The following is a 16,737-nucleotide window of genomic DNA, read 5'->3' as shown; positions in this document are numbered from 1 at the left end:
AGCGGAGGGAGGGTTAAAATGCCACGTAATCCCGTCATCTGTGAGTCTACCTAGAATCGTTTTTTCGATGTACAACTTGTATGCCAACTTGTCTGCTTGCAGCTTCCGATTTGCCCCGACGAAATTTGTGCCACAGTCGCTATAAATATGAACACATTTTCCACGTCGGCCAATGAATCGGTGAAGTGCTCCAAGAAATGCGTCCGATGTCAAATCCCCCACTGGTTCTAGGTGGATAGCCTTTGTTACAAGACATACAAAAACCGCTATATAGCCTTTAACCGAAGTCCGTCCTCTTCCTTTAGATGGCGATATGTTGAACGGTCCCGCGTAGTCAATCCCAACTGACGTAAAAGCCTTCTGTGGCCGAATCCTGGCCGGTGGAAGATTACCCATCTTTTGGCATGTAATATTAGGGTTAAATTTATAGCAAACAATACATTTATGGATTTCTCTTCGTACGGCGTTACGTCCGTTGATGATCCAACATTTTTTCCTGATATGATTGAGTGTAAGGGCCGCACCTCCATGTAAGGTACTGACATGGCTATAACGAATGACCAAGCTTGTAAATGAATGCTGATAAGGTAGAATGTATGGGTGTTTTTCCGCCATCGGCAGCAGTGCGTCCCTCAAGCGTCCTCCAAGGCGAATGATTCTTTCCGATTCATCAAAATAAGGATTGAGTGGTAACAGCGGACTTTGCTTATGTAACATTTTCCCTTCCGACAATAGTTTCCAATCGCCTGCAAAGCCTTCCTTTTGGCACAAACGAACCGCACACAAAAACCCTTCAGAAAGCTCGCTTACTGTGAGAGAATCTACTATTCGAGCAGATTTCGATATCTTGCAATTCCTTATAAATCGATGAACATATGCCAGGATGCGAATGAGCACTGTGTACGATGAAAACCTTCCTAATATATCGGATCCGTTCTCTTTCTCCACAGAAATAGCGTTGCAGTGCATCTGCTTCTGTTCGCTGGTGACTCGGATATCGGTTCCAGGATCTAGTTTTGTCGATGGCCACTCACAATCTTTAAATCTCAGCCACGGCGGTCCATTCCACCATAATTGGCACGATGCTAATTTAGTAACACTGATTCCCCGACTTAGAAGATCGGCTGGATTATCCTCAGATGCTATATGTCGCCATTGTTTCCCATCGCATAGCTCCAAAATTTTGCTGATGCGGTTGGCAACGAAAACCTTCCACCTCGCAGCACCTCCTTGGATCCAGCTCAAAACGATCATCGAATCTGACCAAAAGACAGTCTCTGCAAAATCAATATGAATAGTTAAGTGATCCTTTAAATACTTAAATATTTTCGCAGCAATGACTGCTGCACACAATTCCGCTCTTGGAATCGTAAGCTGCGGCTTGATAGGCGCTACCTTGCATTTCGCTAAAATTAGTTCCGTATGAAAGGCGTTCTCTCCTATCGGAATTCGTAAGTAAGCCGCCGCACCGTACGCGTATCCTGACGCGTCGCAGAATATGTGTAACTGTGGAGTTCCCTTTGACATTCCCCAAGCAATGTAGCGTGGTATATGAATTTTAGACAAGTTTGGCAGCTCCTGAATGAATTTCTGCCATTCCTTTTGAAGTTTCAATGGTACGTGGTCGTCCCAACTAAGTTTTGTCTTCCACAGGGCTTGCACCATTCGCTTTCCAACAACGGTGATTGGGCTCAACCATCCCATTGGGTCGAATAACCTCGCAATCGTCGAAAGCATCTTTCTCTTTGTTGGTGTACCTGCTGGGAGATCAAAATTAAGTTGAAATCGAAACTCATCTTCATTGGGTTTCCAATATAATCCTAATGCTCTAATCGTCTCGTCACCTTGAAAATTTAGAGGCTCTTTGGTTTCCCGATGTTCTAGAGGTATTCCTTCTAACAGTTGAGGACAGTTGCTGGCCCATTTTCGCAACTCAAAAGATCCGCTTCTCATCATTCCTCTAACTTGAGCTTGCAGTTCCTTTGCATCGGAAATACTATTTGCTCCAGATAAAACGTCGTCCACGTACATCTGACGTTTAAGTACATTGGCTGCCAGCGGGTAGTTATGCTCTTCATCTTCGGCTAACTGCTGCATAACTCTAATGGCCAGATACGGAGCACAGCTCGTGCCAAACATGACCGTGCAGCAGGCGTATTCCTCTACCTGGACAGTGTTGTCCGGTTTCCACAAAATTCTTTGAAATTGAGCATCCTTCTTATGTATATTAATACATCTATACATTTTTTCCACGTCCGCAAGGAATGCAAACCTTATTGCTCTCCAGTTTATCAGTATTGCTGGGAGCTCCATGTGTAGTTTGGGCCCTATTGCTAAGATTTCATTCAAAGATTTCCCATTGCTCGTCTTCATCGATCCGTCAAAGACGACGCGCACCTTGGTAGTCGTTGACGATTCCTTGATTACTGGGTGGTGAGGTAAATAACAATGTGTGGCTCCCCCCGGGTAGCCTGTTTCTTCCGTTTGCCCAGCTTGTGTAACCACCTTTTCCATTTGCCCCAACTCCAAATATTCCTTTATTGTTTTGGAATACACCTCCTTCAGGTTGGCATCGTTGCGTAAACGCTTGTCCAAATGGCACAACCGTTTCAAAGCACCTTGACGCGACGACCCAATTACTAACTGGGGATCCAAAGTGGATAGAAATGGCAATCGCACTTGATATTTCCCTGAAGGTAACCGCACATGTGTATTAACAAAATGTTCCTCACACCACAAATCTTCCTTCGACAAAACTTCTGCTGCCTCATCCAACTGCTCAAATTCCCAGAATCTGCGAAGTAATCCTTCTAATTCCGCAGATGATTCGTCCTTGATTACTGTCACCGTATGCACCGTGACCCTTGTGTTGGGTTCCTTAACTTTTCCTGATATAATAAATCCAAGTCGTGTGCTTTGAGCAATAGGCCAGCCATCCGGTCCGCGATGTATTTCACTTAGCATTAATTCATCATAGATATCACTCCCCAACAATATGTCCACACCTTGTGGAACAAAATAATTAGGATCAGCCAGGCAAAGCTGTTCAAATTGAGACCATTTTTCCACAGATAAGCGACGATTTGGCATGCGCTTACTCACCTTTGGTAACACATACGCAGTCACACTATACCTTGCCTGTGGCTCAAACCTTGATCCAAAACATAAACGAACGGAAGAAGACGCTTCGGTAACTCGTGCGTTGGCCAGTCCATTAACCTTAATGTATGCCTTTTGACGAGTTAGTCCCAACTTCTGAACTACGTTTTCCGATACAAACGAAGCTTGCGATCCTTGGTCCAGAAATGCTCGGAACTGTAGTATGAACCCTTCTGCGGACTGGATCCGAACTAGCGCTGTTGGCAATAGCACTTCATAACTAGTCCCAGTTGCACTCGAAGTCCCGCTAATTGCGTTGGAAGTAACTTGTTGAACCTGCTCATTTGGCTCTTTAGTCAGCCGAACCCGATCCAAATGTATGAGCGTGTGATGCCGATCTGCGCAAATCGAACAATTGTTTTTAAGTTTACATCTTCGTGAGTTATGGTTATTCCCCAAACAGTTGAAGCACAAACGTTGCTTCATAACAGCTTCCCTCCGTGCTGTTAGATGCATGCTTTCGAAAACCTTGCAATCTTGAACAGAATGACCGTTCTTGCAACATATGGCACATTTCTGCTCCGATCGGGCGACAAAGGAGGATTTCACATCTCGGCGCTTCTCAGACGATCCCGATGCTCCCTTTCGATCCTTGTTAGACAATGTTGTCCTCTCGCCACTGGCGGACGTAAGCATAGTCCTGTATTGTCCATCGAGATGCGCGGATAATTGTTCGAATGTTGGTAACTCCTGTGAAGTAGCCAGGGATTTTTCCCAGTCCAACCGCAGCTCCGCAGGTAGTTTCTTCGTCACCAAGTAAACTATGACATGACTTTGATCGAAAAGGTTAACGCCAACCTTTTCCAATGATTTAATACAAGAACGACAAGTTTGTAAAAACCCCTTAAGCGAAACAGGGTCATCGCTCTGCACCATGGGCTGTTGCTCTAATACCTGCATATAATGTTGAAACAGAACACGCTTATTATCATATAAGTTTAATAACATTTTCCAAGCTACAGGATAATTTGTTTCGATCAGTGTTAGATGTTGAATATCTTTGATGGCTTCCCCTGACAAAGAATCTTTGAGGTAATGGAATCGATGTAGATCAGTGAGTCTAGGGCTATTATGAACTCGCGCTTCAAATATTTCCTTAAATGCCGGCCAATCTACAAATTCACCGCTAAATATAGGCAATTTAACCGTTGGAAGTTTAACCTCATCGATCGTGGTTTGGTCTGGTGCTATAAACCCTGACGATGGCGCGTTGCGATGCCCATCCTGCAAATCAAGATTGTTAATTCCTGTTGACGCAAGAAGTCGATCCTTAGTCTCATTTAGGTCAGTTCTAATCTGCGCCACACTATCAATATACGCTTCTTGGAACTTTCCTTCAAGGTCTGCCTCCATATAATCGTGCTGAACCAACTCGTCATCCGCACGCACCAATTTTCGATGGTTCTCTCGGAACTCCGTGCGAATATTGGCCAGAGATTCTAATCTAGTCTCCATATGTGCTTCCGACTTATTAGTGCCAGCTTTCCGAAAGTTCTCTAACATGCGGCGTACAGAATCAATCAAAGCTGATTGCTCCGCAATTAATTCCTCAAATGTCTCAGCCATGACCTTGACCCTCTTTCTCACAACAAAACACAGTGCACTAACCTTCTACAATAACCTCTTCGCGCTCCAGCGTAGTCCAAGTAGTGACCCACAGATATTCCACTCAGTCCAAGAGAAGTCTTCCCGGGTTTCGGCACCAAAATGTGTTGGCTGTGGCTGCGTACCGACGGAGCCCCAATCTTCAGCAAAATATGATGCGGCGCACAGAGTGATTGTCCACCTGTGGCGGCGTTAGAAGTTCCTCGGAGTAGCGGTCTGTTGCCCAGGGTCCCAAATAAGAAGACGAAAGGTTCCAAAAATGTGCGTTGGATTTAATTAGGTTATGTAAAAAAGTATAAAAGATAAGAGCACAGAGGGTGCTTCTGAATGTATTGACTCTCGCTCGCAGACTAAATTGTCGATTTTACATTTCATTTACCGAAGCTGCAGCTCTCCAAATTATGTATGTGCATATGACCAAATTAACTGTGATATGGTTCGATCTTTCGAACAAGACTACGAATAAAGGGCAAAGAAGAATGTCTGTAACTAGAGAGCTTACAGTGTGACGTCAGCTACACTGCAAGTTCTCGTGTTGACAATATGCAGTCCAAACAGACGATCTTCTAAAAAACCGTATACGGTAAAACCGCAAACCAAAATGAAAAGGCCAAACCGGAACTTTTAGTATATACAAAAATGTAAAATTTAACCATTTGAAAAATATATACCCCTACACACAAAAAAATTTGCTTGGTAAAATTGACCAACAAAGATAGTTACGTAACTATTAAAATAGTTACGTGTGTTTTGTTTTTGCTTTGGGTTTGTGTCTTTGCTAATGGTGTGTATTTTGTTGTTGTGGAATGACTATTTACTTAGTAGAATTGACAATTTTGCTGGTTGGGGCCTGTTCGACAATTATTACAGTTGATTTTACCAAGTTTTTTTTTTGTGTGTATAATATCTGAAATGTTTTCAGTAGTTTCTTAAGTGCATCAATATTAATGTTACAGGACTTCAACGCCAGCGATTTCTGTAGCAGCCCGAATAACTTTGTATATTCCTTATTCTTAGCTTAAAAGGGTACATATGTATGTACAATGCATTTATGGAAAGTATGTAAAAGATAGATAGTTAAAAGCTGTGTATTGGAAGGGGTATATTGATTTGGGCTTTATTTGTGTACACAAAAATGGTTATGAAACTTAAGTTTAACACATTGCAGTTCTAATGGTAGACGCTATTTATACTCAAGGCTTTATTTCTCCCTCTTTAAGAGTTGACACTTAAATCACATTAGCAGAACAACTATGTTTTTTTAAAAAATAAATCTAAAATTAAGAGCGACAAAATTTTTTCTTTCACGAATAATCTACGGATAAATAACGGCAAAATGTCAGCTAAAAACATTTCGAAAAAGTTAACATTTGAAAAGTTGTACTGCTAACTTGATATCAACTTAGCAGAACAACTATGTTTTTTTAAAAAATAAATCTTAAATTAAGGGGGGATTTACGTTCAGGGCTGTGAACCATTTCGGAGCTGAACCCCTCCGAACCGGAGTGGTTCACTTATTTTTAGATAACGAACCGAACCGTAAACCGGAGCGCCGAATTTTTTTATAATTGAACCGGAACCGAACCGGAACTTTTTTTTTTGATATTCGGTTCGGTTCACGAAAAATTTATATTGTGTGTTCGTGTTTTTTATTCAACATTGTGGGGGGCTTTCTGATCATATTAAAATAGAGTTTATTTACTAAGCGAAATAAAAATGCGCAAATATTTTGTCTATGCAATGACTGCATCTAACTCAAACAATCTAATCTAATCAATCTAATCATAAGTCTTGTAACTTTACTTATAAGTCTTAACGTTATGGTACATATTTCAATGAAAATACATGGAAATAAATGTTGACTTTATTATTTCATTTAAAAAAAAATTTATTTTTTTGAACCCTGGTTCGAGCCTGAACCCTGCTCCGGCTCATCATTGAACCGGTTCGCAAACCGGAACATTATCTGTCGATTAGGTTTCGACCCCGAACCGAACCCGTGCAAAAATAATATGGGTTCACAGCCCTGATAAAAATACTATTTTATGTGGTGGAAAAAGACAAGAAACAAGAGAGAACGCTGTAGTCGGGTTGGTGTCCCGACTATCTAATACCCGTCACTTAGCTAAAGGGAGTGTGAGGGAGATGGATATACATATACCATTTTGATTGCGCATAACTTTTTAATGAATGGTTCGATTTGAAAAATGTCTTCTACATTTCGATAGGTATAAATATACTCAACAAAATTGCATTAATACTTCTCGGAAATCTTTAAAGGTGTGGGCGTCGTTAGTGGCGATTGTGGGCGTTAGAGGAGGCGTGGCGCTCGGCTGAAATAAACTTGCGCTGCCTAGGAAGCCCAAGAATATGTGTGGGAAATCTCAACCTTCTAGCTTTTGTAGTTTCCGAGATCTCAGCGTTCATACAGACAGACAGACGGACAGACGGACATGGCTAGATCGACTCGGCTAGTGCCCCTGATCAAGAATATATGGGGTCGGAAACGCTTCCTTCTAGCTGTTACATACTTTTGCACGAATCTAATATACCCTTTTACTTTACGAGTAAAGGGTATAATAACTGCTTGGTCAAAAAGCACGATTTCCATATAAATTTCAATAAAAACGAAGCTGTTAGCTTAACAAGAATGTTCTCGAACACATCTTTTAGGTAAGTTGTGAACCGATAATCTCAATGCCAAAAACCCCAAGTTTGCAAGTTGAACCTTAAAAATAGGATTTTTTGTTGTTTTTGTTGAAAAACTAAGTGTTTTCGTTGAAAATATGTAATGTTTGTTTATGTTTTTGGAAGATATTAGCATTCTGTATAAGTAAAAGCAAAAAAAAAAAGGCGAATTTAACCCATTTTATTCATTTTTTTTGCATGTTTATTTTATGAAAGTAGGTGTCCGATTATGCGATGGAGCCACTGTATGTACATATATACCACCACACAATGTGTACATACATACATGTACATATATATGTACTCATGTATATGCATGTGCATATGACCCGCATGTACATACATATGTACATACAGTGGCTCCATCGCATAATCGGACACCTACTTTCATAAAATAAGCATGCAAAAAAAATGAATAAAATGGGTTAAATTCGTCGTTTTTTTGCTTTTACTTATATATAATGCTAATATCTTCCAAAAACATAAACAAAAATTACATATTTTCCACGAAAACACTTAGTTTTCCAACAAAAACAACAAAAAATCCGATTTTTAAGGTTCAACGAATAATCGGACACTCGCTAAATATGGTTATTTTTTATGGAACTTGCTGCAAACTTGGGGTTTTTGGCATTGAGATTACTTTGTAGTAGAAATTAAGAGAAGAAACCATCACTACACTGGAAAAAAAAGTTTAAATGGCTCCAAGGAAAGCCATTTTCTGTGAAACTTCGTCAGTTGATTAGAACACTCAATTTCGAACTGAAAACTGTACGGAAATTCACTGGATTGGTCGGAGAAGTCAAGTCTATTGTCCTGGACATTATAATGAGGTTCCGGGATACATTTTAAGATGACAATAGAGGCGGGAAAGGCCAATTCAAGATGTTAATGACGGCATAATTCCAAAGTACCTTAAGATTTTAAAGGATAACAAATATTTAAAAAATTATTTTTTAATGTTTCTTTCGTTGGTCTGAAAGTGCATTAAACAACCGACAAAATGATGTATCGTTTATAAAAATCGGTTCACAACTTACCTAAAAAATGGACCAAACTATAACCAAACCAATAACTGCTTGGTCAAAAAGCACGATTTCCATACAAATTTCAATAAAAACGAAGCTTTCAGCTTAACAAGAATGTTCTCGAACCCATCTTTTAGGTAAGTTGTGAACCGATTTTTATAAACGATACCTCATTTTGTTTGTTGTTTAATACACTTTCAGACCAACGAAAGAAACATTAAACAATAATTTTTTAAATATTTTTTATCCCTTAAAATCTTAAGGTACTTTGGAATTACGCCGTCATTAACATCTTGATTTGGCCTTCCCCGCCTCTATTCTCAAATTAAAATGTATTCCGGAACTATATAATAATGTCCTGGACAATGGACTTGACTTCTCCGACCAATGCAGTGAATTTCCGTACAGTTATCAGTTCGAAATTGAGTTTTCCAATCAACTGGCGAAGTTTCACAGAAAATGGCTTTCCTTGGAGTCATTTCAACTTTTTTTTCCAGTGTAGTGATGGTTTCTTCTCTTAATTTCTACTACAAAGTAATCTCAATGCCAAAAACCCCAAGTTTGCAGCAAGTTCCATAAAAAATAACCATATTTAGCGAGTGTCCGATTATTCGTTGAACCTTAAAAATCGGATTTTTTGTTGTTTTTGTTGGAAAACTAAGTGTTTTCGTGGAAAATATGTAATTTTTGTTTATTTTTTTGGAAGATATTAGCATTATGTATAAGTAAAAGCAAAAAAAACGACGAATTTAAACCATTTTATTCATTTTTTTTGCATGTTTATTTTATGAAAGTAGGTGTCCGATTATGCGATGGAGCCACTGTATGTAGCAAAGGCAGCAATTGCGCAGGCGAAGTCTGCTGTTGTTGCAATTGCTGGTATTCGAAATTTTATAGAACGCATTACCAACCTGTTGCTCTTAAATAATATTACTTTTCACACGCACAATTACGCAGATTATTCAAATAGTGTAATAGTGTCCGCGCTGACACTTTTAAAATGTTCAAGGTAAATTATTTTAAGAACCCTTCGGCAGCTTTTTCTTTTGATTGCGATCGCTTCATCGAATATACATACACGACTGAGCAAGGAAGAAACAGAAAGCAGAAAGGAAAACGAAAGCAGAGACGCGGCGCCGCGGTCGGTAAGCACCAGCTGTACGCTGTTGCTGGACGGAAAGTTGCGCTGGTGGAAAATAAATGGCGCATACATACATATCTATGGAACTTTTGATTTTTTTTATATGATGGACGTTGATGCACTACGAGCAGTACAAACAAGTGGCCCAACGATACCAAGCACGTGCTTGTTACGCGCGGGACCGTTTATCAATTAGGGCAAAAATGCGAGTTCGCGAGGAAAAGACATGAAACCAAATACTACAAATACTACAACAAAGATTGAAGCAAATGAGATAAAATGTTAGTTTTTAATACGGGGATAGATGTTGAAGTGCAAATTAAATGATAAAGATTGTTATAATTTTTACATAGAACACGAAAAGGCTCATGCAGAGTAAAATTTGATGTACATCGCGGCAAATTAAGAGGGTAATAATTTTGTGTTAGTCTAACGGGAACATTAAAAGTTAAACGGTTTACCAGTTCTACGGAATCAATATCACCTCTTATAAGATTTTGCATAAAAATAGTACCAAGCATTATTCTACGGTTTTCAAGTGTAGGTAAATTAAGCAATAGTAATCTACTCTGGTAGGAAGGTAGCCTTACGTTTTGATCCCAGTTCAAACTACGAAGGGCAAAAAGAAGAAATTTTTTTTGCACCGACTCAATACGGTCGATGTGCACTTGATATTGTGGACTCCAAACTGAAGAACAATATTCCAAAATAGGACGGACAAGGGAGGTAAATAATAATCTGGTTATATAAGGGTCATCAAATTCCTTTGACCAACGCTTTATAAACCCAAAAACACTCATAGCTTTATTGACAGTGGCCATTATGTGGCAATCAAATTTAAGTTTTGGGTCGAGAAGAACACCTAAGGGCCGGTTTCTGGAGTCCCTGTCAAAGTCCCTGATAGCTACATATCTGTTCGAAAAACTTAAATACCAGATAAACTGTTCGTAAAAGCAAATCCGCTTTCTCGACTGCTTTAATTTATCTGAACGAGAAACAATTACAGAGTGCTGTTAACGCACATAATTGTGCTGTGAAGCGCAAAAAATGGCATGCTTCGATTACTTCATCAGCTGTTTGGGTATAATTTAAAGGAAAAGTCAGCTGTGATTTCGTTTCTTCTTCATAGTTGGCTTTGGGAAATCAGCTGTCATTCTATCGAGTCGAAAACGCTTAACAGGGACTCCGAGTCCCTGCCAAAGTTAGCTCTCACATTTATGCTCGAGAAAGCCAAAATGCCTTAGCAGTGACTTTATCTGTTCGAGAAATGTTAGCCGGCACTCGAGAAACCGGCCCTAAATCGTTAATTGAATATATACGGTCGAGTGGTGTATTTTGAAGAGAATAACTAACAAACGTAGGAGTGCCCCTATAAAAAGTCATAACGTTGCATTTAAGGCAGTTCAGATTTAAAAGGTTGTACTCACACCATCCCTGAAAACAATCAATATCTGACTGTAAGTTGAAACCGGACCCTACATCTTTATATGATAAACAAAGCTTAACATCGTCAGCGTACTATAGCCAAAAAAAAACACATGACACGAGCCACGAGCCACATGACACGAGAATGAGCTACGATAGAGGGAAGATCGTTAATAAACAAAGTAAACAGCAAAGGGCCTAAATGACTACCTTGAGGAACTCCAGATGTCACGTTGATCATTTTAGAAACAGCGCTCTTAAATATAACCGTCTGAGTCCTACCATTCAAGTAACTTGAAATCCAAGTTAATAGATTACATGGGAACCCAAGCTGATCTAATTTGAATAAAAGGAGAGAGTGGTTAACAGAGTCAAAGGCCTTACTAAAATCTGTATATATAACGTCAGTCTGCATGTTATTCTTATATCCATTTATTACAATAGATGATAATTCAAGAAGGTTGGTGGTGGTCGATCTTCGCTTAACAAAACCATGCTGACACGGTGATATTAGCGAGGAACATAAATGCTGCAAATGAGAAGTAATAATACATTCAAATGCTTTAGGAATTGCCGACAATTTAGAAATGCCTCTATAATTCTGGGCATCCGCCTTCGCACCCTTTTTGTGGAGTGGAATAATGAAAGAGTCCTTCCAGATAGTTGGAAAAACTGATGATGAAATAGACAAATGAAAAAGTTTAAGAATCGGTTTACAAATGGTTGAAGCACAAAACTTAAGCACACTCCCAGGGAGTCCATCAGGATCGGGAGAATACGTTGGCGTTGTTGGTGCTAAATCCTTTAAAAGAGAACTTTCGGTAATTACAGGGGTAAAAATACAATTAGCCCTATTTAAGTGGTTAGGGTAGATAGGGTTTGACCAAGCAGCCGAACTATAAGTAGTTTGGAAAAACTCGGCAAATAAATCCGCAATTTCAGAATCCGACGATGCCTCTTTTGAGTTTAAACGTACCGATGAAGGCAATGCCGAAGGCTTACGCTTGGCATTAACGAAGTTATAAAACTGCTTCGGATCATTTGAAAACTCGAATTTACATCGATTTAAATACATGGAATAGCAATGACTGTTGAGAACATTAAAATCTGAACGAGCCACAATATATTTCGCAAAATCAGATGGCTTTCCCGTTTTTTTATACTTTTTATAAGTGTTGGATTTAAGATTTTTAAGTCTTTAAAGCTCATTGTTAAACCAAGGAGGCCTGTTTAGCTTCGGAGGAAGACTGTCAGGCACGCATTCGTCAAAAAAAGTGTTTAAAACGCTATAGAAAAGTTCAATTGCACTGTCAATATCCATGCAATTATACAAATCAGTCCAATTATATTGAGAAATCATGTAGTTTAGTTTATTATAGTCACATTTACGAAAGCATCTCCTTTTAGTTTGAGGAACTAAAGGAGAAAGGGTATCAGTACAGGGGAGGCCAATTGTCAATTCCAAAGTTGGATGATATCGGTCTTCAGGTACAACAAGTGCGTCAATTCTAGCTACAGTGACTTCATGCGGATCTAAAACAAAGACTAGATCTAATTGTCTATTTAATGAATTTCGTATAAAGCTTACTTGCTGTAACGATAATTCTAAAAGGCCATCCACAAAATCATGGGCGGATAAAGGAGTAGCGACAAGTGAGTCAGTGGGAAGAGACCAAGAGATATTTGGGAGATTAAAGTCACCCAAAACAATCAAAAGGTCTCTGTTGGAAAGAAAGGATAGAACAGATTTTATAGCAGACAGATGGTGCTCATAAATTATTAAATCAGAGCCAGGAGGAATATAAGAGCAGGTTACAAAAATAGATAAGGATTGAATGGAAACTTTGACACTAACAAATTCAATATCGTTAGGGATATGAATGTTAAGCCTCTCCGATGTTAAACTAGAAGTAACGGCAATCAGAACACCACCCTCCCTACGCGGGGAGCGATCGGCCCTGTAGGTGTTAAAGTTCATTGACAAAACTTCAGAGTCAGATATCTCTGGTTTCAGCCAAGTCTCCGTAAAAGCCAAAAAATCTTCAGTAAATGCAGAGGAGTCAGCATAAAGCTTTGGTAGCTTCATATTTAGTCCTCTAACATTTTGATAAGCCATAAATAAACCTGTTAGTTTTTTGGCACAGTGGAAGGCCTATTATTAGGCACAGTGGAAAGCCGATTATTAGAAAGTAGAAAGTAGTACATTAAACACATCAGGCGGAGCAAATATTTTAAAAGAAGATATCCTACGGGCGTACGAAAATCGAAATTGTTCAACTTCAATGTCCTCGGATGGGAATTTTTCACGTATGAATTCCATAACATCCTCAGATTTGGTATCCGGGGTAAATCTAGAAACAAACAATTGCTTCCTATGTGGAACAACTGAAAGTTTCTTACGCCCCCCAGCAGCGGTCTGAACCTCACTCGGCTGGGACCCAGAAGCGGTTCCTACACACAAAAAAATTTGCTTGGTAAAATAGACCAACAAAGATAGTCACGTAACTATTAAAATAGTTACGTGTATTTTGTTTTTGCTTTGGGTTTGTGTCTTTGCTAATTGTGTGTATTTTGTTGTTGTGAAATGACTATTTACTTATTAGAATTGACAATTTTGCTGGTTGGGGCCTGTTTGACAATTATTACAGTTGATTTTACCAAGTTTTTTTTTTGTGTGTACTGCATCTACGGTCAGCACCGACTTCTGTGCCTCAGGTTGGCATCCAGAAATAGGGTCACCTCCGGAACTGGCTGTTACCATAGGCACAGGTGGCTCGCTTACCCCTGTGCCGACCGGAACTGCTGCAGCTACCGAGTTCAATGTTTTGTTTTGTTTCACGGTCTTATTAACCGCCCCTGAGCTGGCTTTTTTCCGTTTAGGCGACTCGGTTAATAATAACACAGGCCGACAAAATGTGACATGGGTCGGTGTCCAGGTCTGCCACCATTTTATTTCGATAAATGAGGCTTTTCTAAGCATAAGTTGCCACTACGCCTATAGTCCATCAGCTCTGGTATTTGCGGTATCTTTAATTTAAGAAAATCACAAATTTTCTTCGTCTTTTGGGATATATCTTCAAGAGTGGTCAACCAATTTTGGAAATCTTTTCGGAATTAAATAGTTACATGTCTGTTTTATACGGTCGATTTGGAAAATCCAATCTAACTCAACCACAAGAGGAGGTGGGCGCATTCAAAATTTTAAAGTCACAGCAAAGTTTAAAAATCTTCATTTGTGAACAGCGTTTAAAAATTAAATAAAAATATTTTCTTCAACAATGCATTTTTGATCCAAAGACACCTTATGTCCTTACTGTTTAGGACACTCATCAGGTTTTTGTGAATTGTTTTGGAATTTTTAAAATTGTTTTTCTTACTTCCTTCACAGTGACGATTCACAAACAGCGCCCAAACCTTGCAGGACTCACATGCCCACATGAGACCGGTACGCATTTCAATGAAGTCTTTAACTCTGCCAGTAAATCCTGCACATTTGACGTGCATGACCGAATCGCAGAGCCAGCAGATAATAAAAGAATCTTTGGTTGACATCGGAAGAGCACAACTTTTCTTTATACAGATAAGGGCCATTTTATAGGAAAAAAAGATTATTCAAAGAAATAGAAAATAAAATGTGGAAAATATACCTCGAGTAAATTTGGCACTGGGATCAAATTCCAAAACCGCAAAAAACACAAAAGTATAAGAGCGCGAGATCGCGAATTAAGTCGAGAGCAAGAGAGCGCGAGAGAAAAAGTGTTCAATCGACTGATCGTGGCTTGTGGGGCACCAACAACAAAACGAACGAACAGTTACAATGTAAAGCGAGAGAGAGAGATACTATGAGAAAAGCACCCAAGAGTCTACAAGAAATTTGGCAGGTTCCGAGAGAGCGAAAATACAGTTATAATAGAGCGGAATAGAGAGAGAGAAAAAGAAAGAGAATACAAGAGCAAATTTAGAGAGTGCAAAATAACACCAACAAAGCCAAGATATTAAGGGCCGGTTTCTCGAGTCCCTGTCAAAGTCTCTGATAGCTGTCTGTTCGAAAAACTTAAATACCAGATAAACTGTTCGTAAAAGCAAATCCGCTTTCTCGACTGCTTTAATTTATTTGAACGAGAAACAATTACAGAGTGCTGTTAACGCACAGAATTGGGCTGTAAAGCGCAAAAAATGGCGTGCTTCGATTATTTCATCAGCTGTTTGGGTATAATTCTAAGGAAAAGACAGCTGTGATTTCGTTTCTTCTTCTTAGTTGGCTTTGGGAAATCAGCTGTCATTCTATCGAGCCGAAAACGCTTAACAGGGACTCCGAGTCCCTGTCAAAGTTAGCTCTCACATTTATGCTCGAGAAAGCCAAAATGCCTTAGCAGTGACTTTATCTGTTCGAGAAATGTTAGCCGGCACTCGAGAAACCGGCCCTAAACAAATCTAATGGAAATTGTTAAAATAACTAAAACCACATACCCGTTAAACAGGGAGATCTATTTAAAACACAAACGCGATGGTTAGGCAAACTTTGTTAGTAAGCTAAACACAAAACACTTGCGAAAAAATCACAAAAATAAATCAAAAACTCAGATCACAGGTAAACACAACTGTTCACAAGCGACGCTAAATCGATATCGATATATAAGTGTCAAACAGGTCCTTCCATAATTTCTTTTTTTTTACTCCGCGATTAAGATTTGAGTTCATCTTCACATTCAAAAGGATAAATGAATTAAAAAGTGAAAGGATTTTGAAATATAAATAAATTTTTGATTTAACTAATAAAATGACCCATGGGAAGTGCATATTTTTTCGCAGATTCAGCTCATCCAGAGCTGTCGAAAGCTAATGATTATGACTTAAATGTGTCTTAACATTACCACAAAACAAAATTGGAAGTCCACTTAACGAAAAAATGTTAGAAAACACAATATTTTTAGACGAAACTATGCCAAAAGTCCTTCCCAAGAGAGAGTAGTTTTTACTTGGCAACAACAACAAAAGGCATTGTATCCATGTAAAGTTAACTTTAAATTGTTGGTAAACAAAAGGGTAGTCACTCCAAATTTAAAAAAAAAAAGTTATTGGCCACTATGTTAATTTGTTCGATTTTTTTGTTAACTGGTTGAAATAAGCTGTGGCCTTTTTTTTGGACTTTTTTTGTAATTAATTCATAAAAAATATTTGTAAAATATTTAAAAAATCATAACATTATTATACACTAATGTGTATCATCATAGATGTATTCTGCGTTTCAATTATTTTGATAACATGTTTTGTTTAGTTTTCATGGGCTGTTAAAGTTTTTGGTGTAGACTGGTTGAAATAAGCTGTGAACCACTGTACATACCCTTGCAGGTATGCCTATTTAAAATGTGGTGTTTCAATAGTTAAACATCAAAACGCCTACTTCCTACAATGTTTTTTTAATTATTTTTCGAGTATTCCTATCTGAGCCATAATATATAGTGGTCCGTAGTATAGTGCATGTCGATCCGATATATGTACATATGTACTACCTGCAATAAGAAGAAGACTTTTGGGAAAGTTTCATCGCGATAGCTTTAAAACTGAGAGACTTGTTCGCTACACTCAGAAAAAAAAACCAAGCACATTGGGCTTGTCTCAAGCCCAAACGGTCTTGTAAGAACGACAGGTACGAAATGGGCCTTTTTTCATTTCAAGAACGTTTTATTC

At 38.9% G+C, this 16,737-nt stretch overlaps 1 protein-coding gene across 1 annotated transcript; it reads right to left on the bottom strand.

Moving 5' to 3' along the window:
* Positions 1-266: 266 nt before the first annotated feature.
* Positions 267-4,725, bottom strand: LOC123002907 (uncharacterized). The gene is made up of 5 exons (XM_044393643.1): positions 4,306-4,725; positions 3,576-4,053; positions 1,758-3,497; positions 914-1,277; positions 267-396 (listed from the first exon to the last, which is right to left on the bottom strand). Exons 1-5 carry the CDS (start codon positions 4,723-4,725, stop codon positions 267-269), a joined length of 3,132 nt encoding a protein of 1,043 aa, XP_044249578.1.
* Positions 4,726-16,737: the final 12,012 nt, after the last annotated feature.

This window comes from Drosophila takahashii, chromosome 2L (genome assembly GCF_030179915.1).
Source record: "Drosophila takahashii strain IR98-3 E-12201 chromosome 2L, DtakHiC1v2, whole genome shotgun sequence".
In the NCBI taxonomy this organism is placed as follows: Eukaryota; Metazoa; Arthropoda; class Insecta; order Diptera; family Drosophilidae; genus Drosophila; species Drosophila takahashii.
The sequence above is the reverse complement of the archived record's forward strand: the minus strand, read 5'-3'. Positions and strand labels throughout refer to the sequence as shown.

Coding starts and splice junctions, on each gene's coding strand:
- LOC123002907 (XM_044393643.1), bottom strand. CDS start 4,725: ATGGCTGAGACATTTGAGGAATTAATTGCGGAGCAATCAGCTTTGATT. Junction 4,054..4,305: donor ATGAGGTTAAACTTCCAACG/GTTAAATTGCCT, acceptor CATTATATGCAG/GTATTAGAGCAACAGCCCAT. Junction 1,278..1,757: donor TAATTTTGATCTCCCAGCAG/GTACACCAACAA, acceptor TTGATTTTGCAG/AGACTGTCTTTTGGTCAGAT.